Source organism: Phacochoerus africanus, chromosome 2 (assembly GCF_016906955.1).
Source record: "Phacochoerus africanus isolate WHEZ1 chromosome 2, ROS_Pafr_v1, whole genome shotgun sequence".
NCBI lineage: Eukaryota > Metazoa > Chordata > Mammalia > Artiodactyla > Suidae > Phacochoerus > Phacochoerus africanus.
The window spans coordinates 1,198,775-1,220,120 of NC_062545.1; the positions used below are offsets into that span (position 1 = coordinate 1,198,775).

Sequence of the window (21,346 nt, forward strand, 5' to 3'; positions counted from 1 at the left end):
GTTCAGGCGTGAAAGACTAACACGGAGAAGAGCAAGCCCACGGCAAATTTACTGGACGGCGTTTCTGTGTCACACTGAGAACATGAAAAATAGAAAAGTCAAAGCACGAGGAATCCTATCTGAGGAGAATGGAGACACACGTACCAATACGAAAGTACTCGTTGAGCCACCAAGGAGGCGTTTAGGACGTGCTCCGTGAACTGCGGACAATGCTTGGGTGACTCTGGGGCTTTCAAAGTGGTGGCCCTCATGACCCAGTTTAACGGCGTAACTGATGCTATGACCGGCGCAGGGGATGGTTCCAGAACTCTAACCTCCATCCTTTCCTCGGCACGGGGACCTTCACACGTGAAAGAAGAAATGACAGGTGCACGTAGTCCTATCAAAATCACCAAGGAATTCTCGACAGAACGTAGGGAGCTACGGTGAATTGCAACTCCGCTCCACCAGCCTGAAAACAAAGCCAGCACGTGTGGGAACGACTGGTTTCCAGTGTGGAGGGGAACGATGAGAATGGTCACAATTTGGGTGACAAAACAGTCCCACTCACCGCTGTGGAGAACTGCTTCCGAGGTCCGACCCGAGGCCCCACCAGGGGACATGCGACGGCAAGGCTGGCGCGGCATCAGGAGCTGAGGCCGCAGCCACGAGCATCGGTCACTTCCGGCCTCCAGCTGCCTCCTGTCACTATTTTCCTTTCTCTGGGTGACACTAGTAATTAACGACGGGTGTGACTTGGGTCTCCGCATCTCACCGGACGCACATAACTTCCAGGCAAATGCATGCGGAAAGCACAACACAACCACAACCACGTCGTCTAGGGAGAAAGGGACACAGTGGGAGACAGGATGGTGCGAGAAGCCCTGCTGACGACTGAAAATGTTCGGGAGACAAAGGGAACGTGTTCCGAGCACGATGCACGAGCTCGCCACCTGCCGCGGGAGCTGTGCTGTCTAAGGCGGAGGCTGGGCGTCGGGGCCCTGGCGAGAGAGGCGGGCGCGCTTAGGCGGGTTCCGGCCCTGAGGAGCACCGGGCGGTCCTGGCTTGTTCTACCCGAGAGAGGGGCAGCCTCCCGTGGCAGGTTTGAACATCGGAATCGACGTGTTTCGTGTTTATTCTACGCCTCTGTCCCAAGCCTGTGGGGTGGGGTGGGGGAGGCTTGGCGTCAAGGCTCAGGGAGGGCAGTGTCACCACGTCTGGTCCTCGTTCTCCAGGTCATGCCTGTCTGCGGAGGGCCGCCAGCTCGGCCAACATCCTAAACCCATTTGAAAACACACATAAACGACATTTTATCTTAACGTGCGGAAGTATCTTTCTTTTAGTGGAACAGGGCTCAATCAATAAATTGCTTTTACCAAATCAGACCATTTGCTCCGGTGAAAAAGCGAACCGCTGGGCACAAGTTCAGCGCGGGACCTCAGCCGCGCCGAGGTCCGTTGGAACACTCGGAGAATCAAGCAACATGTGAACAGGTGCGCCCAGGGCGACCCTGGGCACAGGGCACACTCACGAGTGCCTCAGGAGCCGCGAGAAGCACCTTTCCTCTGGACTCCAGCAGCCACAGAAGACTGGAAAAGTAACAGCGAGACGGGCTGGTTGGAAAGACACCAAGCCATCTTTTTTAGCAAAGACACAATCTGTTCACTGAGCATGATTTCAAGTTAAACTTAAGGAAGCCAAGTATTTGCTCTGAAAGTAAAACATTAGGAATAAGACGTATGAAAGAAACGTTTCTGCTATAAAACACACACGGATTAAATTAACTGGTCAATGTTATCAGCACTCAGCAAACATCCAGACATCCAGAGAAAACAGGCAGAACAAAGGCATTTATTTCACATAAAATATATAAGATGGAGCAAACGCCGCTGCGTCTTGGAAGTACCGCTAAGAAACAGGGGCAGGTGTGGCGAACGCGGGAGCCTCACCAGCCAGACTCTGCTGCCTCTGCTGCAGCCCCTCGCCCGGTCCCCTCTGTCCTGGGCTCAGGTGTCCAGCTGCAACCCTGAATCTGGAAAAGCAAAGCAGTCAGTGGCCAGTACACACAGCAGGCATCCACTGAATGGGCTCAGGGAAGCAGAAACCTAAAACGGGCCACACGCAGCTGGCCTTTTGTCTTGGCCCTTAGTCCTCAGCCCTCTGTCGCATCTGGTCCCCATGCCTGGGACAAGGCCTCGCTCTAAAGACGGCGGAACAGAACCGGGGGTCCGGGGAGGCTGAGGCCAGGCTGCTGGCTGCATCCAGCCCGAGCCGTCTGACTCTGTCTGCTGCCTAAGTGAGAAAAATGGCTCTTGGCCTCTGGGACGTGGCTGCCTATTTTCTCTTCCCATCAGCGCAGTCAGTTCCCGCCGCAGAGGAGCTGCAATGAGACCCCCTCGCTTCTGTCTTCAGAGCGTTTCTGCCTTCAGGTGGAGACCTGCAGCTCTGACCCCGACGGGCAGCGCGCGTGGTCCTGGGTTCCAGCCACCCCGTCCCTCGTTCTCTCTGAAGAGAAAGATGCAGGACCTTGTGACACAGAACTGCCCCAACACACACGTGACTTCACAATGCCACCTGCAGAAGGCCTGTTTGTGCCTGCGATCCGTGGCATGACCTCTGCTGGCTGCAGGCCTCTGAGAGGGAGAAGGACCTCTTTCCACGGGTGAGAGGCCGAGGTCAAGGTTACACTGGAAGCCCAGGTCCACCCACTTCACCGCGGCTGGGGCTTCCTCTGTGTCCCAGGTGGTGCAGACAGCGCCCCTCCTTCTCATCCAGCTGCCCCACCTGTCGTGGAGCTTCTCTGTCTGGAGGTGCAGGATGCACCTGTGGGCTGGATGGCGGCTCGGGTCATTGCCTTCTCTCAGGAGCACCTGTGTCCACAGCTGCCAGGTCCTCTGGGGGCAGTGTGTGCTCCCTGCCCATGAATGCCCAGGGCCCTGGGGTGGTCAGTAGGTGTGAGCAGGTGGCCCTGGGACGGTCAGTAGTGTAAGCAGGTGGCCCTGGGCAGGTCAGCAGGTGTGAGCAGACAGGTGGCAGGCTGCAGCTTGAAGTGTGCTTGTGCAGATGGGTGTGCCATCCTGTGCTTTAGCTACAGCCACGGAGAGACACCCTCCCAGTGGCTGACTCCTCCTGGGCCAGGTGTGAGGCTGCAGGCAGGTCCGGCCAAGCCCAGCCAAGCCAGCCAACACAGAGGCGTGACAAGAAGAAAGGGCGGCTTTAGGCCGTGGAGCTTTCAGGTGGCTCGTTCATAACTTCGCAGCAGAAGAGAGTTAAACCAGCTTTTCAGGTCAAAGAAATACCAAAAACGCCTGAACAGCGAATTCGTCAAAAAGACTTTACAAATTTTAGCCTATGTAGCAGTATGCGGTAACGGGGAGAAACCCCCCAGCACCCCCAGCACCTCCACCTCCACCAGCAGCAGCCGCGGCGCCGTCATCGTCACCAGCACCCTCAGCGCCGCCATCACTCTTGTCACCCTCTTCACATTCCTGCCGTTCCTGCCACCCCGGGCGGTCACCAGCCCCCAGGCCCAGAGCTCAGCCCCCGGCGGCCTCCTTACTCTCTCTCTGCAGGACCTCTGTCCTTCCGCGACTTGGGGTCCGTGTGGGCGTTTACGTCTGTCGTTTCTGCACAGGGATTACGAGAACGCTGACACCCTTCGCCTTGATAACCTAAGACCATTCTGGACGTGACACTCGTGCGCACGATGAATGAGCTGGCCGGTGGAACGCTAAGTGAGCTCTGCCTTGGAGACGTTGGCCAGGGACGCAAGAGAGCGTTGTTAAGCATGAGAAGGGCCAAGGGGGGTTCCGGGAGGGGAGCATCCATCACGAGAAGCCGCTGCACCAGGTACGTAAGGGGAGCGATGTCTGTTTTAGATTTGAAATCTTAATCCTCGCAACAAGAACCATCTGCCCCAGCCCCAGTGCTGGCCCGCTGCCCCCCGGCTCTGCTTCGTCCCTCCCACAGGACGGCCTTTGTTTGCGCTCAGTCTCCCTGGACACCCCGCCGTCCCCCACCTGCTCCGCAGCAGCCCAGGTGCCACCCGCCCTCCAGCCGTGGTTCCCACCAGCTTCCTCCCCCCACGTCCCCAGGACACTGAGATGCAAAGGCTGCATTTTACCAAGATCACACTTTCCCGAAGGGAGGGAAGAAGGGCGGGGGGCGGGGGGGACTCACCAGGAAAGAGTACAGACTCCGGGGGGCTGACAGTCGAGACCTGCAGGGCCCACACCTTCATCCACCGTAGTTGATGCTGCTGCTGGGTGTATTTGAAAATTACTAAGAAAGCAGCTGCTGAAAGCTCTCATCGCCAGGAAAGAAGCCCTTTTTTGGTATCTGTGGGAGATGAGGGATGGTCTCTAGATGTACGGGGGCCACTGGTAATCGCTCCACGGTTGGTGCACGGCAAGCCTTGAGGCTGGCACCTTCCACCCACGCGGCGCCGGTGTCAACTACGCAGAAAGCGGAGAGAAGCCGCGGCTACCGCCACGCTCCAAGTGAGATGCACCGAGGGCTCACCGAGGTCGGGACCCTGGGGCTGGAGAGGGCGAGGGTTTCCTGGGCTGGGACGTGTGAACAGCAGTCGCTCAGGGCAAGCACATTTTCGGCCCCTTCTGTGTTCACAGAGCACCTGGCAGGACAGGCAGTCCTCCCAGCACTCGGTACCTGGTGAGGGACAGCTGCCCCATCACAAGGACGAACACTTCCAAACACACACCAACACATGTAACTGTCGCCCAGGGCGGCATGCCTGCCACCCCGCTGACAAAGCAGGAGACTGAGGCCCCCCAAGGCCAGGTAATTCGTCCCCGTCCCACGGCCAGGGGGCCGAGCCAGGTCCCTGCTCGCCTGCCTCCCAACAGCAAACACCCTCAGACTCAGAACAAAGCAAGAGGCGGAGTGTAGTCTTGATAGCATATTTTATTTTAATCTAAGAAAAAAGACTAAAAATCAAAGTTCAGAAATATAAAAGATTATCCAATAAATTTAGGATCCTAACTGTTTCTTATTGATGACACACACTTGAGCTGGTTTCGTGGCTCCAAAATTTCCTTTTTACTTCTGCACAGTTTAAAGAAGCAGCCTCATAAAACGTCTTCATGCAAATTCACGGAGATCATTTGACAGGACACGTGTTGGGGGATCTGGGGCCATGAAGATTTTTTTCAACCAGAAGCCAGAACGGAGGCAGCCTCAGAATGTCACCCCAGCTCCGGGGCTGCCCCCAGACGCTCTGTGGGGCCAGGGGGCGCGCTCCTGGAGGTGGGGGCCCGTCCTGCAGCTCACAGTCAGGCATTCAGTTCCTTACCAGCCCCCAGCCCCCCTCGGACGGGTTTGCCTTGGCCCGTTGCCCTTGCAGCCTCGAGGCATCAGGGAGGACAGAGAGAAGGCCTGACCCCACAGCACTTGGCCTGGGCTGCCAAGACCAACCCACAGACCCAGCTTCTCCTGGCAGCATCCCCCTCAAGGAGACAGTTCCTGATGAGTTCAGGTGATAATTTTACCTTGCAGTGACTCCGGGGCGGGACCTCGGAGGCTGGGGGGAGGCCAGGTGTACGAGAAAGAGCCGGGCTGACAAGCATGTGTAGCTGGCTTGCTCAGGTCATGATTCAACTGGCTTTTCTGAACGACGGGACCCTTTCCTTCAGCTGCCTCAGCAATAATTCTCTAGCGTTTATTGCATGAATAGTCTGAGCCCAAAAAGGAAAAATTCAAACAGAAGCTGGAATGGAAAAGCACGCGCACCAAAAACAGTTTGGCAACTATTCTTTGCTCCCTGCAAAGACGGCTTTACCGGGTGGGCGACTCCCCGTGCCAGCGAGGTCTCTGCGGGGCGCAACACGACCAAGACAAAAGCCCAAGAAACAAGCCCACCCATGCCCCTGTGAACCGCACGATGCGAATCACCGCAGGTTACACACTTGTACACAGCCATGAAGCTTCCAACTCAGATTCAGCCACGCTGCCAGGACGGCAGCCCCCCGGAGCTGGGCTGGCGGGGCCCTCAGGGCCGGCGCGGTCAGGAGGTGGGCAGGGCGGGAGGTCTCGGCCACGTCACCACGTGGCGGAGGGAGAAAGTGAGCTCGCCTCCTTTCCAAACAGATCCCCAGCAACCACAGACCGGGAAGGTCGCAGAAGACACATACAGTGTATGTGACTCGTTTTCTGAAGCCACAGCCCTTCCGTGTTCACAGATTAACGCAGTCTGTTTAAATATCTCAATTCTACAAAGTGAATTTACAGTTAAAGTACAAAGTGCAAATACTATGTGTTTGGTTTTGCTTTTTTAATTGCTTTTTGGTGAGGGAGTCGGCCGAGGGTCGAGCATCTGCCGTGCACGCGCCACTTATCCGTGCTTCCTCGGCTGAAAAGAGACGAGAGAGAAGCGGTGAGACGCCGACCTCGCGCAGCTCTGAAGACGAAAGCGCGACATAAACCCAGCTGGAAACGGCCAGGGAAACAGACATACTTTTATTTTATTTTATTTTATTTACTTATTTATTTATTTATTTTTTGGTCTTTTGTCTTTTTGTTGTTGTTGCTGTTGTTGTTGCTATTTCTTGGGCCGCACCTGTGGCATATGGAGGTTCCCTGGCTAGGGGTCCAATTGGAGCTGTAGCCACCGGCCCACGGCAGAGCCACAGCCACGCGGGATCCGAGCCGCGTCTGCAACCTACACCACAGCTCACGGCAACGCCGGATCCTTAACCCACTGAGCGAGGCCAGGGACCGAACCCTCAACCTCATGGTTCCCAGTCGGATTCATTAGCCACTGCGCCACGGCGGGAACTCCAGAGACATACTTTTAAATGAACGTGGAAAGAAAAATGCTTTATTGGGGGTGGAAGAATTAATTTTTAAAACGGTAAAAACTTTCCAGACCCTTCTGAACATCTAACGCCTTCCTCCCGCTCAATGGTCAGAAGTGTCAGCAAAGAGATGATTATCTCGAACGTTGCAAACCGACCCCGTGTACGAACCACCCTGCAGCATCTCCAAGGACCACGGGTTTATTACGCAAAAATACTTTGCATAATCTAATGTAAGCCTCGGATGGGCTAAAGACACCGCTGTTTTTTAAATGTTTTCTACCCATCCTTTCCATGTGCTCCTCCACCTCCCTAAGAAAGGCAGCTTGGAAAGTTTGTTCCCTGAATTCCTGGAGTCCTGAGTGTGCCAAGGAAAAGCAACACAGGATGAAAAGGAGAAGCAACGTACAACTGTCTAGGGTTATTTTTCCACGTGGACCATTCTGACCCATACAAGTTGATCTATTTAAAATAATTACACTTTTAACACTTGAGAGGCTCCTGGGTTGGCTTTTCTTCCCCTGATACCACGTGACCAGGTGGCAAGAAGAGAGGCCGTTCTCCCCTGCGTTTGGCTACGCGACGTTCTGTTTAAGTAGCTGCGGATGAAGACAAGCCATCCCCGTATCCTGCCAGTGGCTAAAGCGGGTCAGCTCTGCGTCAGGAGAAGGTGGTGCCACCAGGTTAACCCACGTCAGTGTCAGCTGGATGGGGCGGCGCCGATCACCCCAGAACCGTGAGGGAAACCGGGGAAGGACGGAGAGAGCACACTTCTCGTGACACAGTAGCTTCCTGCATCCTCCCGTCCATCCTGACCCTGTTCCCTGTCCTTGGCACGTGGAGGCTGAAAGCCTTGGGCTGGGGCCTCGTGTCCTGCAAAGGAAGCCCTGTGGTCCCCACCCCAGCAAGACGGCTTCCTGGCCCCCAGTTTGCAATAACAGACACATGAAAAGGCTGGACTCCTTGACTGGGAAAAGCTGAAGAGGCGACCTGTGTCTTCCCCTGCCTTTATTCACACGAGGGCAGCACCCCGGGGGGCATCGCTGTTCTCTTAGGAAAACAGCCCCGTGGAGGCCTCTGGAGCTCAGCCCGAGGCACTGCTTTTGGGCCAGCCCGGGAGAGTGCGTCACGTGCAGTGGGATTTACAAAGGTGAAACCGTAAACACTGCTAAACCCGGAAGACCGACCCTCACACCTCGACCCCAATGAAAAGGGTTTAAATTACATCCACGGCGTGCACTGGAGTCGCCACATAAAAGCCACAGCAGGTGCGGGCTTTGCTCAGGGACGGCGGCCCTGACACCGCACAGGGGAGGACGCAATCAACAGTAAAAGGCCGAGTGGTCGCAAGAAGGGAGGACGCGGCCCTGGCCTCGGGGCTCAGAGAAAGAGAGGGCCCCTGTTTATCTTCTGGAAGATTTTCCAGACTCTGGAGAGGCCGTGGCACATGCTGGCCAGAGACACAGCTTCAGAAACACATTTACAAGCGCCCACGCAGGAGCCGAGCATCCCTTCCGGGACGGCCACGTGGCCCAGGAGGCTCCCGGATTCAAGGAAGACGCACCTGCCCTGTAATCTCATCAAGACCAAGCGAGCAGGAAAGGACAAATCCAAACCCAAGAGAAGCTTATTCTTACGTATATAAACAAGGGCACTCAGAAATTTTTCTTAAAATAAAAAAAAATTGAAACTTCAGGTAGTAAAAAAAAAAGTAATTTGGGCAAAATCTTGAAACGGATGCCTCGGCAAGTTGGGGGGGGTCTGAGAGAACCATGTACGGCCATGGCCCTCGGGGCCCTGCGGGTGTAGGTAGACACGATAAGCCGCTTCTTTTCTTGGGCGGTACTTCCCTTTCCAAATCCACAGATCCGCCAGTTTTATGGCCTCCAACTGGACCAGCAAATGCCGCAGGCTAGGACACAGACTCACGCACCTGTCTATTAGAAGCGCTTTCAGCATTTCCTCTAGGGGCTGGCAGAGAAAAAACAAAAAACAAAAAAGAGATTAGAAACCACATGCTCTTCCGTTAGCAAAAGGGTCAATACAACTTTCCAGGAAAAGAGCCCGTATCACTTTAGGAACATGTCATCGACGGGCAGACTCATTCACACGAGGAAATGTGGGTACACGCGCGTGTTGAGCGTGGCTGATAAACAGCGGACCATCGAAGTCAGGATTCCAAGAATCCCCAGCCAGACAAAAGCTCTCGTCCAGCTGTGGAAGACGAGTCTGTTGAACCCCAAATCCCAAAGGCCGTTCGCCAGCTGTGGGGACCGTCCCGCGTCCCTCAGACTGTCCCGGGGAGGGACGCAGGCAGCTGGGAGTCTGGGAACCAACACCAGTTCTTTCAAACCTTTTGGTTTTATATTTAAATCATGAGAATCATTTAACTTGTTTGGCTCCAAATCACTGTTCCCCAGCCCTGTCAGCTCTGTGCACGCCTCCTTCCGGGCGGGACCTGGTTGTCACCTGTGCAAACACCCTGCCCGCCTCACGCCTCCACTAAAAATTCCAGCGCCCCCCACGCCCCAGCACACATCACCCATCACACCATGGACCTGCCTCTCTTATCTCACTTCTTGCTTCCGCATTAAAACAAAGGACACGCTCGAGAAGACGCGCACTTCATCTGCTTTGTTTTCTGTGATTTTGCCAATGGTTAGAGCAGGAAGCGACTGACCGGTACCCTCCGAATGAGTCGGTGGAAGGAGGGCAGTGAGCCCGGTCCTGAGCACCTTGCTTAATTCTTTTTCTTTTTTTTAGGGCTGCACCTGCGGCATACAGAAGTTCCCGAGGGAGGGGTCCATTCAGAGGTGCAGCCGCCAGCCTACGCCACAGCCACAGCCACAGGATCCAAGCTGCATCTGTGACCTACTTGCAGCAATGCTGGGTCCCACTGGGTGAGGCCAGGGATGGATCCCACATCCTCAAGGATACTAACAGTCAGGTTCTTAACCCACTGAGCCCCAACAGGAAGTCCTTGACTAGTTGCTGATGCCACCCATTTCATGAAAAAGATCAACAGCAGAATTAATCCACTTTCCAAGCTCTTCTTCAAAGCGTCTACTTTCAAAGCTGCAGGAAAGCTGACAGGAACAGAGCGTGAAAAGCCGAAAGACAAATGTATGAAGCAAACTGCCCAAACGGTAAATAAGTAGGAGCTAAACGGACACTTTCTCTCAGCTGCGGGTTTGAATGAAACGAGTACGTGACACCTACTACTGCTGCCGCGGCCGCTCTCCCCTCGGCTTTGCCCGAAATGCCTGCTTTCCGGGAAAAGTGGGCTTTGGGGCTGTTGGGTCAAATTTGAAGAACACTCAGCTGATACTCTGAAGCTATTCTAAACCAACCAGGCTATTAATAATTGCAAATTTTTCTTGATTTCTTTTACGGTAAAACTCAATCTATTGGTCATGGGAGGTTGCAACAGGTGAACGTAAAGTGACAGCAAGAAAAGTTAACATTTGTAGGTGTTTAGAACTTGGCCATAGAGATGAAAAGAATATAGATTTCCTTCATGAAAAGAATATTCGACTCAGGACAGAGGAGGGAAAAGCTCCATTAAAATACATGAAGGGCAGAACACTAACAAACTGTTCTTTAATTTTCATGGAACAGAATGCACATCATCAAAATGAACATGCAGCCATGCCACACAATCAACATGCGTTTCGGGCAGAAAAGGAGTGGACACGGCTCAGCAAGGGAGGAGCTGAAGTCAGCAGCAGCAAACAGCACTGACTGTTTCCTGGTGACGGCAAGCGGCAATCTGGCCGTCAGGCAACCTGCCTGAGCGAACACAGCAGCACGGCAATTTGGCTCAAAAAGATAATTTATTAAGGAGTCCCCCTGTGGTTCAGAGGGTTGAGGACCCGGGCTGTCATTGCTGCGGTGTAGTCTCAGCTGCTGTGCAGGTTTGATTCCTGGCTCGGAACTTCCACGTGCCACAGGTGCAGCCAAAAAGAAATAAATGAATAAACCTGGTTGTCAAGGATTTATATTGAAAAAAGGATAATTTGGTCAAAATGAACATCTCCTAATTGCTGATTTTCTGTGCAAGGTCACTTTGGAGAGTCATGAGGGCGTGATGTAATCTTTTGTGATTTTTTTTTTCTGTATTCTTCAGAAATGTCTTTTTCTAGGCTCTGTTATTTCTCGATAGTTTTAAGGGATTTTTTTTCTTTTTTGCATTTTTTTGTAATAGTGAAAATCAGGATCAAGCGCTCAATGATATGTTTTAGTTGCAAAATTTTAAAGGCAAAATCTTATATAATTGCTTCAAATAAGTGTTATTAATATATACATCGTGATCCCGTATATAGTGAAAACTATAGTCCATGCATATGGATGTACATATGCATAGAAATTTTTTTGGAAAGCTATAGATCTGGTCTAATTTTGTCTCAGAATAAAAGGTCACACATTATTTATATTCTTTATTTGATTTCTCATTTTTTTAGAATAAAAATGCATTGCTAAGTAGTGAGCAAAAACAAAGGAAACAAACAAAAAACTAGTAACAGGCGTTCCCGTTGTGGCGCAGCGGAAACGAATCGGACTAGGAACCATGAGGTTTCAGGTTCGATCCCTGGCTTCGCTCAGTGGGTTAAGGATCTGGCATTGCTGTGGCTGTGCTGTAGGCTGGCAGCTGCAGCTCCAATTTGACCCCTAGCCTGGGAACCTCCATATGCCGTGGGTGCAGCCCTGAAAAGACAAAAGACAAAAAAAAAACCAAAAAAACCTAGTAATGGCTTGGATATTCAGAATGTCCCAATGGAACCCTCCTGATGGTTCAGGTTTTTCTGACTTTTCCCTGTTCCAAATTACACAGCGTAGGAAAAAATAAATGATAACAAAACTGAAAAAAATAACAATTGGAAAAAACTGAGAAATTCTGCAGGGAAAAAAGGGGGGTTGCAAAATCAACTAATTACGTATCCAAATTCCTGATGCTCGTTTTTGACCCAAATGCCTCTTTTATCACATTGAGCTCGTTTGGGGCAGGAGAGGGGTCAGTCATGTGCTCACTTCTTGGTTCCCGATGAGGCATTAAAATTCAGACAGCTCGGTTTACTCAGAGGCACAGGCAGAAGATGACTCCGGATTCTGCAGTGACTTAGACATTTTTAACAAATGACGATGACATCAAGGGGTGGTGGTGAACGACAAGCATCCGCCCCTCTTCCGGGTCACAGGCAGCGCCCCGCCCTCTCCGGGTCCCCACGAGGGTGCAGCTGCCCCCGCTCCGGGTACTTGGTCCACCTGCCAGCTGAGGCCAGTCCACGGGCCAGTCCTCTTGAGTCGCACATCAATTTTCTGTATCTGATGCTTGGGCTTGGGAGTCTTCCTGCGCCCCCCCCCCCGGGGGGGGTGAGCCAGTTCCCGGGATGGCTAACGGCGCGCAGGAACCTGCTTCTAAACCGGCGCTCCTTCCCTAGGCTCCCACACTCAGGGCCACTAGCCCCGCCCCGGTCCCCAGGACCAGGGACACCAGCGGGGGCAGCCCTGCGCCCTGAGCCCACACACCTGCAGCTCCTGAGCGGCCTGTGCTCCCCCGGGACCCGCGTGCTGGGCTGGCCCCGTTTTCTGAGCAACAGTGAGGAAGAAGCCACCTTCTTGACAGCACTGTCTCGAGTTTTTGGTCAATACACCGGGTCAGGAAACAGCAGAACTTATGAGCCTATGAGGCACTTGAACCAACTCAGGTCCAAGGCCTGTGTCTACAGGGAGGTGGCGTTTTGAGATCACTTTGGTTACAACCAAGCGTAGGTGTCAGGGAACGTGGCTCTGGACGTGCGGGCTTCACTTGAGCTCCCCAGGCCTCAGTGGTCGGGAGGCCGTGGGCCCTGCCGTGTCCTCCCCAGAGCAGAGCCAGCTGACCGTCAGCATCTCCAGGAAGACCAGCTTCCCATCTTGTTTCCTCCACGGGGCAGCCTCGGCTGACGGACTCCTGGACCCGCGGCTCTTCCGACAGGGGTTCCCGCCCCCAAGGCCATCCTGCGGGTGTCACACAGGTGCAGCTCGGGCCTCGGGCTCTGACCCTGAGGTGCTGAGACCTGGCAAGGGGAAAAGCTCCCAGAGGCCTGAGGCAGTGGTGTCCCTGTGCTTGTCACCACGTGGGAACAGCCCTCCCTCCCTCCCTCCCTCCCGCTGGCCGCTCCATCACTCACGGCACCTCCCCCGGCCCGCGGGCTCGGAACTCCCTCCCGAGCGCGGGCAGCAGCCTGCTCGGCCCTGCGCCTTGACCACACGGGGTCAGGGCCCTTCTCCTCCTTCCCACAAACTGGGAAACGATTCGTCGCGGATGCTCCACGCTGTGCTTGAGCGAACACATAACTTCATCCTGAGGACAGAGTCACTCCTGGACAGATCAGGACACTCCGCCACCCGCAGAAGCAGACGTCCTGCAGGAGCCCGCAGAGTGGCACCGGCACTGGGCCTCCTGCTGCAGCCCAGAACCCACCCGGGAGCACGGTGGGCCCACATGGAGCTCAGCACAGGCTACATGGCTCCGGCTGGTGTCAAAAGCACACACACGCTCGGGGGCTGACCCTCCTGGAAAGGACCCAGCCAGTGTCCCTGAGCCACGCGGGGGAGGGCGAGCGCCGGCTGCTCTGCGGAAGCGAAGGTCGGGGCGGGTGGCGGCGTCTGCAGGCGACAGTCGTTTCTCCGGCGCTCAGGGACGACCGCAAAAGCTTCGCGGCTCCAGGGCCACCTCCTCGACAGGCGAACCTGCCAAGGCCTGGGCCACCGCCTCCCTTCACCGAGCCTGCCCTTTACCGCCTTTGCCGGCATCTGAGAAACGTGTAGATGGGACTGTGCCCCCGGCGAGGGGTGTCCTGCGTGACCTCAAGCCCGAGGCCGACGGCGGGTTCCCAGGGCTCACAGAGAGCAGGGTCCTTGCAGACGACCGACCGGCCTGGGCTGCCCTGAAAGGGGTGACGATGGCAAGACGAAGAGCGGCTTCCACACCCTGCGGCACCTGCACACGACTTGCTCAATAAAACCACAAGACTGGACTCTTTCCGAAACCCCAGACTGGCCTCCACCACGAGGAAGGGCCCCCGCGGTGGGTGCAGGGTGACATGGCACCAATCCAGCAGGGGCTGAACTGAGGCGCTGAGTGAAAGTCCCCCCGCCCCCCCACCAGGACTCAGCAGGGCCCCAGCGGAGGGGCCCCCGTCCCCTGGCCTCCAGCCATCCAGCCCCAGCTCCTCCTTGGCTCCCTCGGCCCCCCAGGGGCCGGCCTGCCAGGATCTCAGCCTGCGCCTGCCGTGGGTCACACGTCTCTCGGGACCCACAGGAGAAAAGCACGGGACAAGTGAGGGCGGCCGTCCAGGCCCACGTATCCCGGCAGCGTCTGAGGCCAGCAGGAGGCGACCCTGAGCCCCCACAAAGGAGAGCGGGGGCCACTGCTGGAAAGCTGGTGTCCCAGGCCAGCCCTCACTGGAGGGAGAGGCGCCGGCAGGTGGTACAGCCGGGGACTGTGGCTGCTCGGACTGTGCCCTTGGGCAGCTGGCCAGGGCGGGCCCGCTATGTGCCCGGGGGGGTGGGGGGCAGGCTTTGCCACCCCCATGGTGCTCGTGGGCTTCTCGTCTGCAAGTAAGAATGAGGATAACCTCGCCCCCAGGCTGGCCGGGAGGCAAAGGATTGTGGGGACCATGAGGCAGGACGGGGACAGGGCCGGGGGCCCCGAGGGGCTGGTCCGGAGACGCCGTTCCTGGGTGCGGACACGCTGGCCCCGGCCCCCGGCCCCTGCTCCGGTGGAAGGCCAGCCCCTCCCCCTGCTACAGACCCCAGCAGCGCCGCCACCGCTGCCCACGCCTCCCCGAGGAGGGGCTTCTGTGACTGACCCCCATCAGGGGTGGCAAGGGCCCCCCAAGCGAGCGGGGGTGGGACCCGTGCTCTCCCAGGAGGGGCCATCGTCGCCCAATGAGGTACAAAGTGGGCGGCTGCGTGTTTCTGTCACTGTCACCAGGCCAGACATCAGGGGAGCGCGGAGCACGTGAGCGTCAGAGACCCTGAAAATAAACTGAACTCCTTCAGGATGGACTTCGCACGGAGCCGGTAGCGAGAGCCCCTCAGTTACCCAGACCGAGCCGGGGCCGGGTCGGCTGAACGACTAACGTGACAAGGGCTGGGGACACAGAAGCTCGTGCGGCAGAGGCGGCCGTTGCCTCCCCGAAGCCCTAGTCCAGGCCAGGGGCCGGGGGCCCCGCGTCCCAGCGGAGCTGCACATGCAGAGAGACCCAAAGACCAGCCAGTGGTGTTCCAGAATCTACCCTCCAACTTGCCTTGGTTTTCAGAGTATGAGAATCATAAAACTGCAGCGAGGGGAGAGGCCTCTGCAAACCCCACCCAGCCCCCACCGGGTCCGAGGCGGGAGCCCCGGTCCCCACAGCGGTGGCCGGCCTGCGGCTCAGCCGGGCCCGCGCCCGCGGAGGGGGTCTGGGGCCCGTGAAGACACATACTCTGCTGAGACACACTTTCCACCATGGAAGCGGCTGGTTTGCAGACAGGGATTACTGAGCTGCCACACCCGGGCCCGGGTGTCCGCATCTCGGCGCCGGAAGCAGACCCTGGGGAGGCAGCCCCCGGATGGGACAGGAAGCCTCGTCCTCAGACACCGCTCGCTCCTGCCTTTCCTCCCGGCCGCCCTCTGATGGACGGTCCCTGCCAGCATCTCTAGGACAGGGGACCGGGACACACGGTACCTCCCCCCGCCTCGGACAGCAGGGACAATCTGCTCTTGAGGGCCAGCCCGCGGCTTCGAGGGCAGACACGCGCACGTGCAAAACGAGGGGCGAGGCTCTTACTGTGCCGCTTCCGAGAGTCGGCTCTGCCCTCCTCCTTGGTGGCGCCCAGGCAGCCCGTCAGCTCCTGGATGGAGAGGGACTTGTCGTCGTTCACGTCGCAGTACTCCACGAACCTCTTCACGCACTTCTTGGGCTTGGACTTCTTCCGCAGGAATCTCTTGAAGGGCTTGATCTCCTTTTTGCCGATGTCCCCGCTGGAGTTTTTGTCCAGCAGCTTGAAGTACCAGTGGACCACCCGCTCCTCCAGCGTGTGGCTGGGGTCGGGTTCCGAGAGCCTGGAAGACACACAGGGGTCAGGCACCCGGCGCCCGGCTGCCTCTCCCGCCCCGTCTGTGGGTCAGGGTCCCCAGGCCCCGCCTTCCCAGCCCAGCGGGAGGCTGCTGGCTGCCCTCTTGGTCCAGACGCCCCAGCCTCACAACTTTAAAGAAAAAGTAACTTAGAAAAAGAGCTCTGGCAAAATGTGCTCAAGCTGGCTTCAGAATTGCTGATGGCACAGTGAACTTGGGACGCCGTTCAAGCCTGGGGCGGGGACGCCTGGGGGATTCATTCATGGTCTCTCTAGAAGCCAAGCTCCGAGCCTCAGACCCAGGCACTCGAGCAGGGTCCCCGAGCTTCAGGCATCAGATTCTGAATGGAGTGAATGGAGTGATCAGCCCTGAATGGCAGACGTGAAAGTGGCTGAGGAGCAAAGCTTTATGTGTTACAAATATTTCACTCTAAGGAAATCTGAGCATTTCAAATTGAACCTTTGTAAGTATTTAAAATGCAGGCAATGGCTCTAAAATGCAACTGCAAAGTGGGAAGCTCTCGGGACCAGGGCCCCTCTCCTCCCCTCCCACCGCTGCCACCTCCACCACCTGAGGGAACCTGGGAAGATCCCAAGGCCCCGTGCCAGGAGGGGACATCCTCACCAGGTTGGTGGTATCTCCTTCAGACCCAGCAAGGGACCTCGTGTCTGGGGGAGACCCTCTCCTCCAGGCCCTGCTGGGTCCGCTAAGCTGACCAGGCTGGCCTCTGCCTTGCAGCCTCCCCACCGGCCCTGGACCCAGGGCCTCGTCCCGGCTCCCTGCACACCTGCCCGGGGAGGAGGGGTCGGAGACGGCATGGACCATGTCCGTGGACAGCGCGTCCAACACACTCGTCAGAAACTCATTCTTTTTGGCACCGGGACAACCTGAAAAAAAGAAAGTCGAGACGTCTTCCTATTTCCCAGAACTCACAGAGGACACGTTCGCCGGAGAGGAAGGCCGGCTCAGGGTCGAGTCCGCCTGCCATCTGAACACGTGCAAGCGTGTCGCCGTACATATGTGTTGATTTGAACCCACAGCCACTGGAAGTGACAACCTCTAAGACTCAGTCAACCATCACATTAGACCAAGAGACTCACGCATTATCATCTCACTGGTCCCCAAAGCTGCCACCCAGGAGGCGCCACACATGGGGCCCCTGAGGCCAAGAAGCACCCAGGCTCGTGGGGCTGGAGAAGGAAGGGCAGGACACAGAGCTGGCAGCGGGGCCTGGGAGTGGTTCTGCCAGTGAGTTGACACGAAGCTAGTGGTACACTCTGCCCACGAGATGCCACTTCATCATCCTCGTAGGAGGCTCGGAACTTCCCCCTGCACCCAATGCGTTCAGGCGACAAGGTGGAGCCAGGCAGCGGGCCAGTCCTCCCTGGACTCTGGGAAGTGGAGGAATCTCGCCGTGTGGACAAGGACCAGCGCTGATGTCGCTGGCCTCTGGCTCGCCTGTTCCTCCTTCTGATGCCTGCGTTTCTGTCACTCTTAGGCACGTGCCCACTGCCTGTCGCAGGCATCTGTTTACACGGCTTCCCCCTCCTTAGATGCACACAGCAGAAAACACCTGCGGATCCCTAAGCAGTGAGGTGGGGGGGGGAGTGATAGAAGTTGAGGGGGGATCAAGGGCTGTGTTATCCCCCCACCCCTTTGAATATAACTGAAAAAGTGAGAACGGTCTACGCGGACAACCCCCAGACCTTTGGGAGAATGTGACTTTTCAAGAACAAAATACTGATCTCATTAAGTATCGCCTAGGAGGAAACGGAAGATCTGGGATGGGGGGGACCCAGGGGACCTCCCGCGGCCCCACCCGCGCCAGCCCCGAAGCCGGGCAGCACCTTTGTCCCAGGGAGCAGCTCGCCCCGGCACAAAGAGGAACAGAGAACAGCAAGCAGGTGCCTGGCGCCAGGCCCAGGGAGCACTGCCTGGCGGGGACGTGGTCGGGGCACAGCAGCCCGGTGCCTGCGGAAGCTGCCCCTGCGGAGTCCCACACCCCTGTCGGCATCAGGATGCCCAGGGAGGGATGGGGCGGTGCTGAGTCAGGAAAAGGCTGGGCCGACTCAACTCCGCTCAGGCCCGCAGCGCCGAGAGGAGGGTTACCCTGGCATATGCGGCGAGCTGCGACTTGGGGGGGCGAGGCCCACGTTATTTTCTGCAGGTGATTTAATCATATCGCCCCACCCCTGGTGAGGTTAAAACAACACAAGATGTTCAATTAGAAAATGATATGAATCCATCAGGAAACACAAGACTAACAGCCTCTAAAAGCTTTATGACACGTCAATGCAAAAATCGGTGAACGTAAAAAGTTTAATCTACGTCCCAAACAAGAAATACCAAATCCATCCTGCTATGATATTTGTTATTGCGGCGAAAATTACAGACTGAAATGCACAGATCTTTCTGCCAAGGATTGTGTTTCACAGCGCAGGGGCCCTTCAGTCCAGAAACAAGGAATGCTTTTCGTGGTTATTTGCAAAGACCCTGAACTCCATCCGAGTCAAGAGAAGAAAGGTTGCGGGGCAGAGAGAGAGCCGCCTGGGGTCCCCACCCTGTGCTCTGTGGGCGCAACACTCTGGATTGAACCACATGTGAAGTCACCTGCTGACAGAAACACTTGCTGGGACCCAGCACAGGTCTGGGAGCCACCCAGGCTGGCAGGGTCAAGGTCCTTGCCTCGCTCGACTCTGCGTACCTTGAGCCTTGAGAAGTGAGGCTGCTGGAGGACCGTGACGAGACAGGAACAGCAGCGTCACCTACAAATAAGCGTGAACACGGCGTGGACGGCACAGCGTCCTCTGCGAGGCTCCCAGGAAAAGAGCCCTGTGCCAGGGGCCGAGGACGGAGGGGAGAGGCCCTCGGTCACGTCTTCTCTCTCCCTCAGCTCCCGAGGGCAGCTCGATTCAGCGGCCCTGGGAGGGCTCCTTGCGAGGGGAGCAAGAAAGTCCCAGGCGTGTTCATCCCGGTACCTCGTTTGTAAAACCAGGAGGAGACCACAAGGGAAGAATAGATGCTCAGCCCAGGAAAGGCTTTGGCACTAATGAGAGGTGACAGGAGAACCAGGAAATCAGTGTTTTGTCACCACGTTGCAAGGGACCCATGGGGCTGCAGGGAAAAGGGACGCGCCCCCCAGGGCAGAGAGAGCCCTCCGTCTCCCTGCACTCTCTCCCTCCGGCCTCGGTGATGACCTTGGACACTGAGTGATGACCTTGGACAAGGAGCACTGCCCGCGGACCAGGCCTCGTGTCCTCGCAGCCCCCGCCAGTCTCAGCCAATCCCCGCCCCCCAGGGACATCGAGCTCTCCCCCCCCGGGGACACCGAGCCCCAGGGGACCCTGGCCCCAACCCCCGCGCTGCCTGCACCGCCTCTGCCGCAGGAAGCTCCTGTACTTTGTGTGTCCTTGAAACCACAGCCACAGGCTCCGTGACACCAAGTCACTGTTTCTTTAGGGACAGTTCCACCCACAAGCTTGCCCCTGCTGCACACAGGGCAGAGCTCAGAGGCCTTGGGTGGGGGCCAGTGCGCAGCGCAGGGCCAGCCCCACAGCAGGACCTGCCGCGGCTTCCACGGAGCCCCGACAGCCAATTCCGGGAGCGCAGACCTGACTCTCCTCAGAGCAGAAGCAGAACCACTGCAACAATGTATTTACAAATCAGTGGCAAAATGAAGCACCCAGCTTGGCTCGAGGATGCTTCGTTGATGTCATTTATCTTCAGACGCCAAGGAAAATCCTTGGCGTCCTGTTAGATTTCTGTGCAAACAACAGGGGTCTGGTCCTGGTCTGGTCCCCGGGAAGCTGGCCGCCCGTCCCAGACGCCTGTCCTCTCTGCCAGCTGCTTGTCAGCAATGAGCCCACAGGCTGCTGGGTCCCCAGACGCCAGGCGCCACTCGCCCCCAGGGAGCCTGGTTCGTGCGTGGTGCCTTCCTTGCAAAATTATTTGACTTGTCCTTTAAAATGAATGTGTCCTGAACTGTCTATGAAGCGTGCTTGTTTTAAAAAACAAAAGTTATTTGTAGAGACGACAGTGATTTCAGCAAACTGACTCAATCCAACTTTTTTTCCCTTTTCTTTCAGATACAGATGGCCATTTTCACAGCTGTGACCTCGACCACATCCCGAAACTCCCCTTTGTAACAAAGCCACTGTCCCCTTCCTTCCTGTCACCTGACACACTCGGGATCACCCCCAAAGGAAACCCAGGACCAGAGAAAGGCCAGTAGGAGGGTGGCGGTTTCCTTGTCCAATACCGAGAAAAGCCACCAAAGGAGGACAGTCCACAGCTTTGGCCCCATGCTGGCCAACATGTGTACCTAACTGCGGTCTGAGCACTGCCAGCAGGTGAGAAACGTGGGGCACTGGGCAGGGAGGTCAGGGTGGGGGGCTCCAACTGGCTGGCCAGGTGGCCTGATGCGGTGAAAACTGCCCAGAACAAAGACACGAATTAATCTAGCTTTAAAGCATTTAACAGCAAGTAGCTTAAAATCTTCATCTGGCTTTATTATTTCAAATGTATAGAAAATTAATATAGATGAGAAATCAAATGAAATGGAAAATAAAATAACACCTTCTTCTGACTTTTTCAAATTCTTCTGAGGGGCTGCCTCTGTGTGCGTGTTTGCACCTGCACAAATAGTCACTCTATGGTAAGCATGTACTTCTCTATTTACAGTTTCAACTCCTCAGATCTGGAAGTCAAGCAATGGAGAGCCAATTTCTGTAAATGCTGACCACGTATGTGTCAAACTCAGGCCTGGCCTCTTAGGACTCAGTGAAGAGGCGTCAGGAGGCAGGTGGATAGGGGAGTTAGGTATGAGGAGGGAGGATGCAGGGGGAAGCAGGAGGGGATGCAGGAAGGGGGATGCAGGAGGGGGATGCAGGAGGGGGATGCAGGAGGGGGATAGAGGAGGGAGATGAAGGAGGGGGATGCAGGAGAGGATGCAGGAGGGGATGCAGGAGGGGATGCAGGAGAGGATGCAGGAGGGGGATAGAGGAGGGAGATGAAGGAGGGGGATGCAGGAGAGGATGCAGGAGGGGATGCAGGAGGAGATGCAGAAGGGGGATGCAGGAGGAGATGCAGGAGGGGAATGCAGGAAGGGAGATGCAGAAGGGGGATGCAGTAAGTGGGATGCAGGAGGGGGATTCAGGAGGGAGATGCAGGAGGGGGATGCAGGAGGGGGATGCAGGAGGGGGATGCAGGAGGGGGATGCAGGAGGAGATGCAGAAGGGGGATGCAGGAAGGGAGATGCAGAAGGGGGATGTAGGAAGTAGGATGCAGGAGGGGGATAGAGGAGGGAGATGAAGGAGGGGGATTCAGGAGGGGATGCAGGAGGAGATGCAGGAGGGGGATGCAGGAGGAGATGCAGGAGGGGATGCAGGAGAAGATGCAGGAGGGGATGAAGGAGGAGATGCAGGAGGGGGAGCAGGAAGGGAGATGCAGAAGG

The 21,346-nt window shown here is 56.4% G+C and overlaps 1 protein-coding gene across 2 annotated transcripts in view; it reads right to left on the bottom strand.

The window, feature by feature from the left end:
• Nucleotides 1–6,249: 6,249 nt before the first annotated feature.
• Nucleotides 6,250–21,346, bottom strand: part of SMOC2 (SPARC related modular calcium binding 2) — a 138,046-nt gene continuing 122,949 nt past the window's right edge. For both annotated transcript variants that reach the window (XM_047769723.1, XM_047769722.1), the window contains exons 10-13: nucleotides 16,682–16,781; nucleotides 15,608–15,882; nucleotides 8,725–8,762; nucleotides 6,250–6,346 (exon numbers count right to left, since the gene is read on the bottom strand). In XM_047769723.1, coding sequence (XP_047625679.1) covers nucleotides 6,329–6,346; nucleotides 8,725–8,762; nucleotides 15,608–15,882; nucleotides 16,682–16,781 — 431 coding nt within the window. In that variant the 3' untranslated portion in view covers nucleotides 6,250–6,328. The remainder of the gene's footprint in view (nucleotides 6,347–8,724; nucleotides 8,763–15,607; nucleotides 15,883–16,681; nucleotides 16,782–21,346) is intronic.